Consider the following 14,679-nt stretch of genomic DNA (forward strand, 5'->3'; position numbering starts at 1 on the left):
TATATTTAGAACCAGGAATTTTGGGAAGAAGCTGTCCTGGGAGGCACCTTGTGCATTTTGGACAGAATTGTGGCAAGGAGACTGCATTCTGCTTGCTGATAAAGGACTCCTGAAACAGGAGAGAGAGAGAGAGAGAGAGAGAGAGAGAGAGTGTTGGAGGAGAAAGAAAAAAAAAACCAGAACAGGTTAAGGCACTTCCTGAAATTAAAGTAAAATTGAGAAAGGGAGTTTCCCTCCTGATCTGTCTCCCTCCCTCCCTCCCCAATCAAACATACACAAACCCAATCAGGTAGACTCAACTGGGCGTGGATTATGCTCCAGGTTCCACCTCTACCTTTCCTGCAGGGCCAATGGCCTCGCCTGTTGGGAAATTGACTCAGGTCATGTGCTTCCACCGAGGGGCAGGTAACTTAGGAAAAAGAGAGCGAGGAAAAAAAAGATTCTTTTTAAAAAAAACAAAAAAAAACCCTAGGCTGGGTTCCTGCCATGATGTCAGAGGGAGACAAACGGACTGCCTGTTAAATTTTATCCCCCAGTTAGAGCTGGGGAGACAGAACTCACCTCAAATACAGGTACAACAGCAAACAGATTTTTCCCCCCTTTTATTAAATGTTATTTGAATCTTAGCTACCTTCACCCTGTTCCCTTTACCCATAGTTCTGGCTTTTCTGAGATTGACCTTTTTATATCTTCCCTTTGATCACTTGGGGAATGGGGGTGCCCTTCATTTGTAAGTTTTTTGTGTTTGGCTTGTTTTATACTTTTTTCTCTTTCTCTCTTTCTCCTTTTTTTTTTTTTTACATTTTGTTCTTTTTTTCTCTCTTCCTTCTCTCTTCCTTCTTTTTCTTTTTTTTTTTCTCCCTCTCCTTTACCTCTGCTTTTGATTGTAGCTGTTCCCCCCTTCTGTGGTCATGACGGCTTCTTCTTCGCACAGTGACTGTTTGGTGGTCTTGTTTGGGGCATCCGCTGGTGGAAATGGGGCTAAGCTGGGGTCCGATGAGAGGGAACTAATTCTGTTGGTGTGGCAAGTTGTGGATCTTCCCAGCAAGAAGGTATGACTTCCCAAACTCTTCCTACACCGTTGGGCGATTTGCAAAAAGAAAGGAAAAAAAACAAAAGAAAGAGAGGTGAAACTGCTTAACTGAGATCCGTCTCCTCTCTCATTCAACCACCCGAGGGGGATTTCTATATCTGAGCAAACATATCCAGGGCTGGAATGAGCTTGGCTCACCTCCCCCAACTTGGCTTGAGGAGGGATGGTGGGTTGGAAGAAAGCAGGGAGAAACTATTTAAGTTTGGACTGGGACAATTCATTAAAAGCTCAGCTCAAAAAATTTCCCTTGAAATTGAGCAGGAGAATCAAATCCAGATTACAAAAGAATGAAATCTTCCCACCTTCCCTCGTTCTGAGTCAATAGAAACATTTTCATGTTTAAGAGACTCTAAAAGGCGCTTCCTTCTTGTAAAAAGAAAACCCAAACGGCCCCTTTAACCATGTTTGGGATATTGGATATGTACCTTTTTGTGTTTCTGTGTTTGAAATAATCAGGCCTGCATGTTTGCTTGGGAAACCTGTCGCTTGATACGGGAATTATACCGGAGTAGGAGAAAAACCTGTTTCGTGCAAACCCAGAAGAACTAGGTCCAATCCCTATGTTTACTTTCTTCCTCGCCCTCCCAACCCCCATTCCAAAGTGAATTTCAAACGAATAATTCGAAAAGAAAACAAGAGGAGAGGCGGTTCAAGGGCTCCCCTGCTCCGGGATTTCTCAATCGAGTCCATTCTGATGGGATCCACTTGAATTTTATTTCCCTCCCTTCCACTAGAATGATGCAAGAATTGCAGCTGGGTCTCTTAAAAATAACCTCTACTTTTATGGGGAGGCTGCGAATCTCCTTGAAGGCAAAGTCAGGAGAGAAACGGAGATGGGGAGTTTGTGAAATTAGCAACTACATCTCCAGCCATCCCTTCCAATTTCAATGGAGCCAGCTGTGGTTCTAACCTCCTTTTTTTAAAATACACATTGTTCTTACAAGTCGCTCCATCGAGTTTCTCGAGTTGTAATTTTCTTTTTTGTCCCCTTACCCCCTCCTTCTTCCCCTCTGCCCTCTTTGTTAAACATTTTCAGGTAGGGACCCTGCACAAATGCCTGGTGAAGGCAGACAATTTGGAGCTAAGTGAGCCGTGCCGAGAACTGACAGGGTTAACCCCCGAAAGCTTGGCCAAAGCGGAGCCTCTGGATCGCGTTCTGCAACAGGTGAGGGTTTAACTTGTTGAATGCAGGGGAGCAGGATTCCAAGTGGTGCAATCAAGCAAACAAGAAGCTTTCGCTTTGAAATTTTTTTGTCAAACGACCCCTTGCCAAGTAAAGCGTGTTTATTCTGCAACCAAGGCTGGCTGGCACCATCTGCCACGTGTGCAGCCACATGGTTGGTGGCCTGTGAGTGGCTGGGTTTGCCTAAGCCGTTTTGCTTTTATTTCTTTCGAAGCCCATCTTGGTACTTGCAGCCGATCAGAATGGCAGTTAAGCCAGGGTTTTGTGAAGGGAGCCAACCAAAGTTGATTCAGTAAAACGTAGTTAAATCCAACATTGGTGAATTTAGTTGTGTGGAATGATCACGGCTGATAGCGTTTCATTGACCAGCGATGAGTGTTGGAAGTTGGTATAGTAAGAAGGTGCAACTGTGAAGACAATAGATAAAACATCTCACCTTCATTATAAATTACTGGTTCACCACCCTGTAACCGGTCTTTCATCATCCTAGGGAGGTGTCTCTTTGGTGTCTCTCTGATATGTATCAGTTCTCTTTGTGTTACCTGTCAACCACACCTTTATGACTTGTCCAGAGAATCTCTTTTTGGTTTTTGTTTTTAAATCCTGACTTAGCATTATGTATGAATGTAAACCAGTGTATGAGCTATTTTAAAAATCTGGATGTCTCCTAAGTCCTTGCTGAGCATAATTATGACTGGACCTTTTGGTTGGCATGTTCGCATTGACCCATTTATGGACCCATATGGATTAATGTTGAACACAGTGATGAATCTGCATGTGTGAATTCACTTGGAGAGTTTTTAGATAAGTTGTGTGTTGCTGTTTGGTTTGGAAACTTTCGAGAATTTTAATAAAACTTCTGAAACGTGGAACAAAACTTTAGCATCCTCTACAGCAGAGGTCCAACCCCCTAGGGCCAGTCCCGGTCCATGGCCTGTTAGGAACTGGGCCACATGGGCAATGGGTGGCCGAGCAAACTTCTATCTGCACATGTGCAGGAACTAGGTTCTATGCAAAAACAACCCCTTCCTTCCTGCCTATCCCGTCCCCAGTCCATGGAAGACAGTGGTTCTTCCAAGCCAGTCCCTAGTGCCAGGGAGGAGGGTGAGTGCTATTCTACAGTAAAGTTATAACAACTTTTTCTGAACCAAGAGCCCAGAGCACAGCAAGATATACCCCGCAAAAACACAAGGAATGCTTAATTAAGTTCAACACATTTTGTTGATTTGACACATTCAACACATTTGGTTGATCAACACATGGTGTTGATTTGCTTTAATCTCTTTTTTAATGATACCAATCTTTCAAGTACGCCAGGTTAGGAAAGAGAGACCATGTGGATAGCCTGAATTTTACTCTTATTTACGGGGCATAGAGTTGCAGAATTTCAGAAGCCAAAACCCAAACTGAATCAAGGCCAAGGCTATTGTGAAATTCTTGTTCACGCCTCCCATTTTCCCAAGACTAAGCAGCTGCTTCACATCCCTTCAACAGTCCTCAAGGTCGTCCGTGCGTTCCTTCACAAGTGATCTCCATCCTCCAATAACACTGAACATGAGAAATCAGATCGAAAGCCTTTGGAGACGGCATCTGTCCTGAGGATAATCATCCTATCTTTGGGGAAATTTTGGTCCCCCTGATGTGATAGATTTTGCTTTTGGGGGGTGGGTGAATGAGAAGATTCCTATTTCTGAACAACAATGGAGAAAGAAGGAAACATCCCATCCCATTGGATCCAAAACAGAAAGCCACTTGTTTTCTACCTCAGATTGAGGTGGTCCTCGATTTAAGGACCACACCTGAGCCCAAAATGTCTGCTGATAAGCAAGACAGTTGTTAAATGAATGCTGTCCTGTTTTACAACTTTTCTTGCCACATTAAGTGAACCTCTGCTGTTCTTAAGTTAGTAACATGGTTGTTAAGTGAGTCTGGCTTCCCCATTGGCTTTGCTTGACAGAAGGTCACAAAAAGGGATCACATGACAGTGAAACCGTCATAAGTACATGCTGGTTGCCAAGCACTGATCACATGCCTACGGGGAAGCTGCAATGGTGGTTAAGCGTGAAAAACAGTCACAAGTCACTTTTTTCAGTGCCATTGTAACTTGTAACAATCATTAAATCAATGGTTTTAGGTCAAGAACTTTCGGTATTCCTTGTTGATCAATAGCTGATTCCAGACATTGAAAGCAAATTCCAGGGCTTAAATCTGGCTTTGTAAATTCTGTGAGGCTTGGAAGAGTAATTGCACTCCCCTCAAAAAAAAAAATCCCAAATCTTGGAGTTGAGCATTGATTTCAAAATTCTCAATCAAATACTTCATCTACTTCTTTTTCACCAGTTGTCTGAATTGTGAAAGGCAACTTGCCTAATAATTGTCCAGTACTTTCTCAAAGGCTTTTGCTGAGATGTATACTATCTTACCTTAGCTTAGAAGCTTCTGGGAGAAATTTGTTCTTTGGTATTTCTCATCAATGAAGAGAAGGTTGCTCCCCCCGCCCCCAAATAAATAAATAAATAAACAACCAAGACCCTCTGGCTACTTAGGGATTCAATAGATGCAAATCTCCTGCCTTCTATTCTTGGAGAATTTCTCTGAAATACTCTTCTACTTTGAAGGGGGGAAAAAAAGTCAAAAGCAAGTTCTCTTTTGGTAAACTGAATGAACACTGGTAGGAAAAATACAAGATAATTGTTAAGTTGAGAAATGGGTATGTTTTCAAGATTGGGATCCTATTCTGCTGTTTTCCTGGAAATCTGACATGTTGGTTGCTATCTTGTGCTCCGAGCTTGTCTATAAAATTTGTTGGGTGCTCCTTCGCTGGTGGTTTTAAAGAAAAGATTGGACAGCCAGTTGTTTGAAAGGGTATAGGGTCTCCTGATTGAGCAAAGGGGGGCAGACTAGAAGACCTCCAAGGTCCCTTCCAATTCTGTAATTCTGTATCTATTCTGTTTGAAATGTCTTCTTCCCATTCATGTTTCTAAACAGACGTTGGTAACTCCATATGTTCCACCAAGGCCATCTCTGTGATAGTCCAGCAGTTATGCTAACATAATAACTTTACTCTTTGTCTTGGGGACTGGATAGCACCATTCAGAAGTGCTAGGTGATATTTTCTCACAATCCCCCAAAAGCATAGTGGAGATGCTAATCTGGCCCTTAAAATAGGGTTCTGTCATCTGGCTTAGAAATCTCGTGTTATGGTAAAGTTGGCTAGATGGTTATATGGTAGTCAATTGAATATGAGGGGTCCTTGGTGTCCTCTGAGCTTGGCTGCCTTCTTGCAGGTGTTTCCTGATTCATACTAGGCAACATCATCACTGCTATCAGGACTAGCACTGATGATGTTACCTAGTTGGGTAATGAAACATCTACAAGAAAACAACCAACCTCAAGGAGCACTGTGGACCCCTCATTTCAACCCTGAGCTGCAAGTATTCTCCTTTACTGTTAAATTGAATGTTCTTTTGTATGCTTTTCCACCATCTTGTTTTTAGTCACCTTTTAAAATTTAAATTGGTTGCTTTTAATGATTTTAATGGATTGTTTTATTATACACGCGTATGAGATGGATAGCTGTACAAATCCAATCCAGTAAATCTTTCCCATGTCGGAGATCCCAGGTTCAAGAAGGCTGGCCTTGATTTTTAGGAAGTTGGATTGCACACTTGGTAGAATACCATGTGATTTGTCTGGTTTGGCTTTCATGCAATGTATGAACACATTCAGTACTTTTCTTTCTGGTGTCCTTGCAGGATAACATTGCTCTTTTCCTTTTTTTTCTTTTTATGTTATTGATTTTCTATTAAATACATTTCTTAGTGCTTAATAAACATCGTGTTGTCTGGGTATTTAATTTGCTTAACAATACAGGTCACATTCTTAATCTCCACCCCTTTTTTCCAACCACTGGTAAAATAAATTCCATGTTTGATAATATTCTCCATGATAATATTCTCCATCCTCTTTCTGTTTAATTTTCAATATCAGTCTATCCATTTCTGCACAATCTAGTATCTTCTTGACTATCTCTTCATCTCGCAGTATATCTTCATTTTTCCGGTACTTGCAGAAAAGATGATAGGGAAACATGTTGCTTTTATTTGGTATAATATCAGAAAAACTTGATAAGAAAAGTATGTATTTAATATTACAGGTTTTAACAGCAGTGAAGATTACTTTCGCACAACGTTGATCTTTTTCTATGTGTTATTATAAACGCGAGGAATAGCTAGCTTAGCTTGGCTAACTTAGTTCAAATCACACGTGAATGGAAATATTTCCTAACCCTTTTTCTTCCTGTGTATTGTTCCAAGCTTGGAGTTGGAAACCGGAGGAAAAAATTGAAAGTAGATAAATGTAATCGCAAAGCTTTGCTGAATGTGGGTTGGGGTTTTGTTTTTGTTTTGGTATCGCCTTTGAATCACTGTGGGTGTGTTTGCTGAGGAGGTAAAACGGGTTACTAGGTTGCTCTTTCTTTGACAAGCATCTGCCTGAAAAATAGAGCTGAAACTGTCGTGTACTTTCAAGGCTGCTTGGTTTTTTTTTCTTCTCCGTGCTGAGCTGAATCATCCTTAATTATAGGAGAACAGAAGCCTCTGGAAGCTGGTGTATTTTTGAGCTGTGGGGAGGAGCAGAGCCATTAGATATGATATATTTCTATTCTTTCACTCTCCAGTTGGATAAACTTCACGAAAAACCAGTTAAGATTGCCAAGTGAGTTTTTAGTGGTTTGGAAATTATTCCAAAATGAGTATTCTGGCCGCAAGTTAGATCTTGCCCTGCCTCTTGCAACCAAAGACAGCTGAAGCAGCTTAAATACACTTTGCCGTTTCTTCTGGTCTCCCCTCCCCTCCCCCGTCACACTTCTCAAGCAACTCACCATAATTACGTCTGATACTTTTATGAGACAGCACCCTGTTATCCCCCAGTTGCAACTTAAGTTTAGCCACCCTTAGCAGGTTTGCCCACTGTCGCTTGCTGTACCGAGTCACGGACTGCTGTAATCGTGAATAATGGAAAAAGCCACAGTTGGCTGGGTACACAAATTAAATTAAGCTACGATTTTAAAAACAAGCCGTACTGTATCAAAGAAGCCCCAGTGAATAAGCTAATTAAGGCATGATGAAAATCACAAACCGTAAATCATTAAAAAAAAAAACCCTTTCAAAGGTTAACAACAGTCTTTGAAAAGCTTGCCTTTTCTAGCCCCTTGTTTTATAAGCTCATAGTGACTGAGTTCACACATCTAAGTTCTTAAACATAGGTTGTTGAATAAGCCCGCTAGCTTGGCAAATTGTTCCATCTATAAGTCATGATTTTCAAACCAGATTGCTGAATTCACAGGAATAGGATAAGCCAAAACTAAATTCTGATCATCCGATCATTGTGGGAGCTTCATCGCTGGAAGCTTTCAAGAAGAGAATGGACTACCATCTGTCAGAAATTGTGTAGGGTGCCCTGCTTGGGTGGATGGGGGGGTTGGACAAGATGACCTACAAGATCCCTTCCAACTCTGTTAGTCTGTATCTTTGGGTACAACGTGATATGTATAGCAAGATGACTCAAGGCCATCTGTTTTCTGGTAGAAACCAAATGGTTCTTGGCCATTTCAAGAGATGTTTTGCCAGTTCTGTAGGGCAGAATTAGCTGGTTTAGCATACTTATGCCTGCTAAAGTAAGGACAGGTTTCAGGAATATCGACAGAAGATAATGTTTGTAGCTCAGAGTTGAACTATGTAGTCCTTGGTGTTCTCTGAATTTGGTTGTTTTCTTGCAGATGGGTGGAATTCTACCAGTCTGGACCTATTTGGTAGAACCGGTTGTTAACATTCTAAACAGTTCGGAGACCCGGTTGTTAGAAGAAATTACTGGCCTAATCCTGTAAGGAAGGCAGGAAGGAAACATTCTGGTGTTGCTTATAGAAACTGCCTCTCTGTTGACCCTTATTACATTCTTGGCAGGACTACACTTCCTGTCTCTGGAACTTCTCTGGAGTTTTTTCCCCCTCCTTTGCTGGTACTTTGCTTGTGGAGTGACCATTCAAAGTTACAATGGCACTGAAAAAAGTGACTTATGACCATTTTTCACACTTACAACTGTTGCAGCATCCCCACAGGCATGAGAGGCCAGGTGGAGATGCGTGCCTCGATGTGAGTGATGTTGAGTTGGCTACGCCCAGCCAATAACATGACCACCGAGCCATGTCCACCCAGTCACATGACCACCAAGCCACGCCCAGCACCTAAGCCACGCCCACAGAACCGGCTGTTGAAAAATTTGAATCCCACCCCTGCTTGCAGACATTTCATTACTAAACTTGGTAACATCTTCAGGGCTAGAAGAGAGTGGTGTTTGCTTTCTGCTAGAGAATGAATGAAAGGTTTGCAAAAATAAATAAATCCAAAAACAACCCAGCTCAGGGAGCACCAAGGGCTCCACACTTGTCAATGTTACTATCCTTGGCAAGTCCCAAGGGTGCTTTTTGGAAGAGATCTTTGCCAGGTCTTTCTTGAGTCCAGTTGCCCCTTGGGAGAAAAAGAAATCACCTTTGGGATAACCATGACCTGGATGGCTGAAAATCTCCATAAACATTGTTCTTGGCCAGGTTCCCACAAAGGACCAAATATACAATGCATGACTTTGGAAGGAGAAATGACATGCATAATTACAAGGTCTGGTCCTGCAGACTTGGGCTTAGAAAGGGAAAGTGGACCTCCAGGTTGTTCAGGTGAGCAAACCTTGAACAGACTTAAGGAAAAGCAGTCAAAATGAGCCCCACCCTTTGCACATGTTAGCCGATTGCTCTTTGTCCTGGTGAAGGAAGCCAGATTTTTGTGGAATTAGTTAACCTGAACCATGGGAGTGACACTGTATACTTCACACTGCAAACACGCGGCTCCTTCAGAAATACTGTAAACATTTAGATCTGCAAAGGTATCCATTTGAGTGCACCGTTTGAAAGCTTGCAAACGTATATTTTTTTGTTTTTATTAGATCGTACAGGTACTCCATTAAGGTCACAATTGCAACCAGAATTCCCGTTGCTAAGCTAGGCAGCAGTTAAATGAACTGTGCCCGAATTTAAGTCTTTTTTTTTGGGGGGGGGGGCATGGTTGTTAAGTGAATTGCTACAGTTATTAAGTGATTCAATGGTGGTTAAGCAAATCCCACTCCTCGCATTGACTTTGGTTATCAGAAGCCGGCTGGGAAAGTGGAAAATGGAAAAGCACGTAATTCCAGGGAGCTGCAGCCAGTATAATAAATACATGCCAGTCGCTAAGTGCATGAATTTTGATCATGTGACTAAGGCCGTGCAGGGAAAGGTGATAAGTCATTCATTTCAAGGGCGATGCAACGTCAAAAATTGATAAATGACTGTTGTAAGTTAAGGACTACCTGTATGGAGTTACTATTATCCAGCGATCGCCTGAAAAGGTGTCACACAGACGAAGGTTATAACTAGAATAGTCTTACCATACAAGACAGATTTATGTGGAATATTAAAAATTGTTGCCTTCATTGTAAAGGCAGTTTGATTTATGCAGGACAGTGCAAAGCTGGTTGCCTTACATTGTTTGTCTTCACCCTGAGTCCAGACAACCATCTGACTAGGACTCTACTGGTGCTTTTTCAAGGAAGGATCTGGACTTCCTTGTTTTTTCCTTTGAAGATGTTTCACTTCTCATCTAAGAAGCTTCTTCACCTCTGACTGAATGGTGGGAGAATGGAAGGATTTATATTCCTTGCAGACAACTGCTAATCTGCATCCTTTTAGAGGGTGGTTGAAGCACTTGGGAGGTTTAAAATCCTTCCATTTTTCCATAAATCCTTCCACTCCCCACTATCCTGTCGGAGCTGAAGAAGCTTCTTGGATGGGAAGCGAAACATCTACAAAAAAAAAAAAAAACAAGAAAGTCCCGTTGCCTCCTTGAAAAAGCACCTTGAAACAACCATGATTTGGAGGACTGAGAATCTCTACAGTAGAGTGTGAGAGAAAATGGCTGTTCTCTATTTTGGCATCGTTGGAAATGCTTTGTAGTGAATCTATGTTTATTAAGAGATCTTGTTGAATTTCCAAGCTGGGTGCAAAGATGCTTGTATATTTTATTTAAATGTTGTCAGCTAATTCTCCCCGGTTCTTGTAATCCCCTCTGAGGATTTTCTTGTCTGTTGATGGATAATTGAAAACACTGTTTCAAAATAGGAGTTGATGTAAGGACAGATCCATCTTAGAAGATGTTTCAGTATATAAAACACGACTGTTTTATGCTCTCAAAATAAGATGTGGATTTCCGTTTATGAAGTATCCTGAATGAAAGAGGTTCAAATAAACAGATGCTTCTTTAGGAAAAAGGTTTTTTTTTATTTAAAAAAAAATTGCTTTATCAAGCTTGATTTCTGCTATCTACATAGGTTTCTGGATTTTTGCCTTCTGATTTTTTTTTTGCAAGAATAAAAGCTTGTGCATCTATTGCCAAGAGTTGTTTGTTTTGTTTTGCTTTGCTTTTGTTTTTATTTTTGTTTAAAACAAAAGTACCAGTTTGGTCTAGTGGTGAAGATGCTGACTTGTGTACCAGAAGATTGTGAGTTCTAGTCCCGCCTTAGCCATGAAAGCTGTCTGGTGATTTTGGGGCCAGTCATTGTTCCTCAGCCCAATCCATCTCATAGGGTTGTTGTTGTGAGGGAAAATAGGAGGAGGAAGGTATGTTGGGTATGTGCGCTGACTTGAGTTATTTATAAGGATACTAAAGGTGGGATTTTAATAAATAAAATAGGAGGAGGAATTCTACCTGGGATTCTACCAGTTCGAACCGGTTGTTAACATTCCAAGCAGTTCGGAGACCCGGTTGTTAGAAGAAATTACTGGCCTAATCCTGTAAGGAAGGCAGGAAGGAAACATTCTGGTGTTGCTTATAGAAACTGCCTCTCTGTTGACCCTTATTACATTCTTGGCAGGACTACACTTCCTGTCTCTGGAACTTCTCTGGAGTTTTTTCCCCCTCCTTTGCTGGTACTTTGCTTGTGGAGTGACCATTCAAAGTTACAATGGCACTGAAAAAAGTGACTTATGACCATTTTTCACACTTACAACTGTTGCAGCATCCCCACAGGCATGAGAGGCCAGGTGGAGATGCGTGCCTCGATGTGAGTGATGTTGAGTTGGCTACGCCCAGCCAATAACATGACCACCGAGCCATGTCCACCCAGTCACATGACCACCAAGCCACGCCCAGCACCTAAGCCACGCCCACAGAACCGGTTGTTGAAAAATTTGAATCCCACCCCTGCTTGCAGACATTTCATTACTAAACTTGGTAACATCTTCAGGGCTAGAAGAGAGTGGTGTTTGCTATCTGCTAGAGAATGAATGAAAGGTTTGCAAAAATAAATAAATCCAAAAACAACCCAGCTCAGGGAGCACCAAGGGCTTCACACTTTTCAATGTTACTATCCTTGGCAAGTCCCAAGGGTGCTTTTTGGAAGAGATCTTTGCCAGGTCTTTCTTGAGTCCAGTTGCCCCGTGGGAGAAAAAAGAAATCACCTTTGGGATAACCATGACCTGGATGACTGAAAATCTCCATAAACATTGTTCTTGGCCAGGTTCCCACAAAGGACCAAATATACAATGCATGACTTTGGAGGGAGAAATGACATGTATAATTACAAGGTCTGGTCCTGCAGACTTGGGCTTAGAAAGGGGAAGTGGACCTCCAGGTTGTTCAGGTGAGCAAACCTTGAACAGACTTAAGGAAAAGCAGTCAAAATGAGCCCCACCCTTTGCACATGTTAGCCGATTGCTCTTTGTCCTGGTGAAGGAAGCCAGATTTTTGTGGAATTAGTTAACCTGAACAATGGGAGTGACACTGTATATTTCACACTGCAAACACGCTGCTCCTTCAGAAATACTGTAAACATTTAGATCTGCAAAGGTATCCATTTGAGTGCACCGTTTGAAAGCTTGCAAACGTATATTTTTTTGTTTTTATTAGATCGTACAGGTACTCCATTAAGGTCACAATTGCGACCAGAATTCCCGTTGCTAAGCTAGGCAGCAGTTAAATGAACTGTGCCCGAATTTAAGTCTTTTTTTGGGGGGGGAGGCATGGTTGTTAAGTGAATTGCTACAGTTATTAAGTGATTCAATGGTGGTTAAGCAAATCCCACTCCTCGCATTGACTTTAGTTATCAGAAGCCGGCTGGGAAAGTGGAAAATGGAAAAGCACGTAATTCCAGGGAGCTGCAGCCAGTATAATAAATACATGCCAGTCGCTAAGTGCATGAATTTTGATCATGTGACTAAGGCCGTGCAGGGAAAGGTGATAAGTCATTCATTTCAAGGGCGATGCAACGTCAAAAAATTGATAAATGACTGTTGTAAGTTAAGGACTACCTGTATGGAGTTACTATTATCCAGCGATCGCCTGAAAAGGTGTCACACAGACGAAGGTTATAACTAGAATAGTCTTACCATACAAGACAGATTTATGTGGAATATTAAAAATTGTTGCCTTCATTGTAAAGGCAGTTTGATTTATGCAGGACAGTGCAAAGCTGGTTGCCTTACATTGTTTGTCTTCACCCTGAGTCCAGACAACCATCTGACTAGGACTCTACTGGTGCTTTTTCAAGGAAGGATCTGGACTTCCTTGTTTTTTCCTTTTGAAGATGTTTCACTTCTCATCTAAGAAGCTTCTTCACCTCTGACTGAATGGTGGGAGAATGGAAGGATTTATATTCCTTGCAGACAACTGCTAATCTGCATCCTTTTAGAGGGTGGTTGAAGCACTTGGGAGGTTTAAAATCCTTCCATTTTTCCATAAATCCTTCCACTCCCCACTATCCTGTCGGAGCTGAAGAAGCTTCTTGGATGGGAAGCGAAACATCTACAAAAGAAAAAAAAAAACAAGAAAGTCCCGTTGCCTCCTTGAAAAAGCACCTTTGAAACAACCATGATTTGGAGGACTGAGAATCTCTACAGTAGAGTGTGAGAGAAAATGGCTGTTCTCTATTTTGGCATCGTTGGAAATGCTTTGTAGTGAATCTATGTTTATTAAGAGATCTTGTTGAATTTCCAAGCTGGGTGCAAAGATGCTTGTATATTTTATTTAAATGTTGTCAGCTAATTCTCCCCGGTTCTTGTAATCCCCTCTGAGGATTTTCTTGTCTGTTGATGGATAATTGAAAACACTGTTTCAAAATAGGAGTTGATGTAAGGACAGATCCATCTTAGAAGATGTTTCAGTATATAAAACACGACTGTTTTATGCTCTCAAAATAAGATGTGGATTTCCGTTTTATGAAGTATCCTGAATGAAAGAGGTTCAAATAAACAGATGCTTCTTTAGGAAAAAGGTTTTTTTTGATTTAAAAAAAAAATTGCTTTATCAAGCTTGATTTCTGCTATCTACATAGGTTTCTGGATTTTTGCCTTCTGATTTTTTTTTTGCAAGAATAAAAGCTTGTGCATCTATTGCCAAGAGTTGTTTGTTTTTGTTTTGCTTTGCTTTTGTTTTTATTTTTGTTTAAAACAAAAGTACCAGTTTGGTCTAGTGGTGAAGATGCTGACTTGTGCACCAGAAGATTGTGAGTTCTAGTCCCGCCTTAGCCATGAAAGCTGTCTGGTGATTTTGGGGCCAGTCATTGTTCCTCAGCCCAATCCATCTCATAGGGTTGTTGTTGTGAGGGAAAATAGGAGGAGGAAGGTATGTTGGGTATGTGCGCTGACTTGAGTTATTTATAAGGATACTAAAGGTGGGATTTTAATAAATAAAATAGGAGGAGGAATTCTACCTGGGATTCTACCAGTTCGAACCGGTTGTTAACATTCCAAGCAGTTCGGAGACCCGGTTGTTAGAAGAAATTACTGGCCTAATCCTGTAAGGAAGGCAGGAAGGAAACATTCTGGTGTTGCTTATAGAAACTGCCTCTCTGTTGACCCTTATTACATTCTTGGCAGGACTATACTTCCTGTCTCTGGAACTTCTCTGGAGTTTTTTCCCCTTCCTTTGCTGGTACTTTGCTTGTGGAGTGACCATTCAAAGTTACAATGGCACTGAAAAAAGTGACATGACCATTTTTCACACTTATGACTGTTGCAGCATCCCCACAGGCATGAGAGGCCAGGCAAGAAGATGCGTGCCTCGATGTGAGTGATGTTGAGTTGGCCACACCCAGCCAGTCACATGACCACCAAGCCATGCCCACCAACTAAGCCACGCCCACAGAACCGGTTGTTAAAAATTTTGAATCCCACCCTGAGGAAAGAGGATCAAATAGCTTGCCTTCAGACGTTTTGGGAGCTTCATCCCTGGAACTTTCAAGAAGAGACTGGACTGCCATCTGTCAGAAATGGCGTAGGGTCTCCCGCTTGGGCAGGGGGGGTTGGACTAGATGATCTACA

The 14,679-nt window shown here is 41.6% G+C and overlaps 1 protein-coding gene across 4 annotated transcripts in view; it reads left to right on the forward strand.

Moving 5' to 3' along the window:
• Window positions 1–273: 273 nt before the first annotated feature.
• The window catches only part of ESRP2 (epithelial splicing regulatory protein 2), a 67,578-nt gene continuing 53,172 nt past the window's right edge, over window positions 274–14,679 (forward strand). Inside the window, exons 1-3 of one of the 4 annotated variants that reach the window (XM_026714120.2) lie at window positions 274–572; window positions 891–1,052; window positions 2,130–2,258. In XM_026714120.2, coding sequence (XP_026569905.2) covers window positions 351–572; window positions 891–1,052; window positions 2,130–2,258 — 513 coding nt within the window. In that variant the 5' untranslated portion in view covers window positions 274–350. The remainder of the gene's footprint in view (window positions 573–890; window positions 1,053–2,129; window positions 2,259–14,679) is intronic. The other 3 variants (XM_026714119.2, XM_087940540.1, XM_087940541.1) reach the window with 3 other exon arrangements.

Source organism: Pseudonaja textilis, chromosome 11 (assembly GCF_049901715.1).
Source record: "Pseudonaja textilis isolate UNSWEBS1 chromosome 11, rPseTex1.2, whole genome shotgun sequence".
In the NCBI taxonomy this organism is placed as follows: domain Eukaryota; kingdom Metazoa; phylum Chordata; class Lepidosauria; order Squamata; family Elapidae; genus Pseudonaja; species Pseudonaja textilis.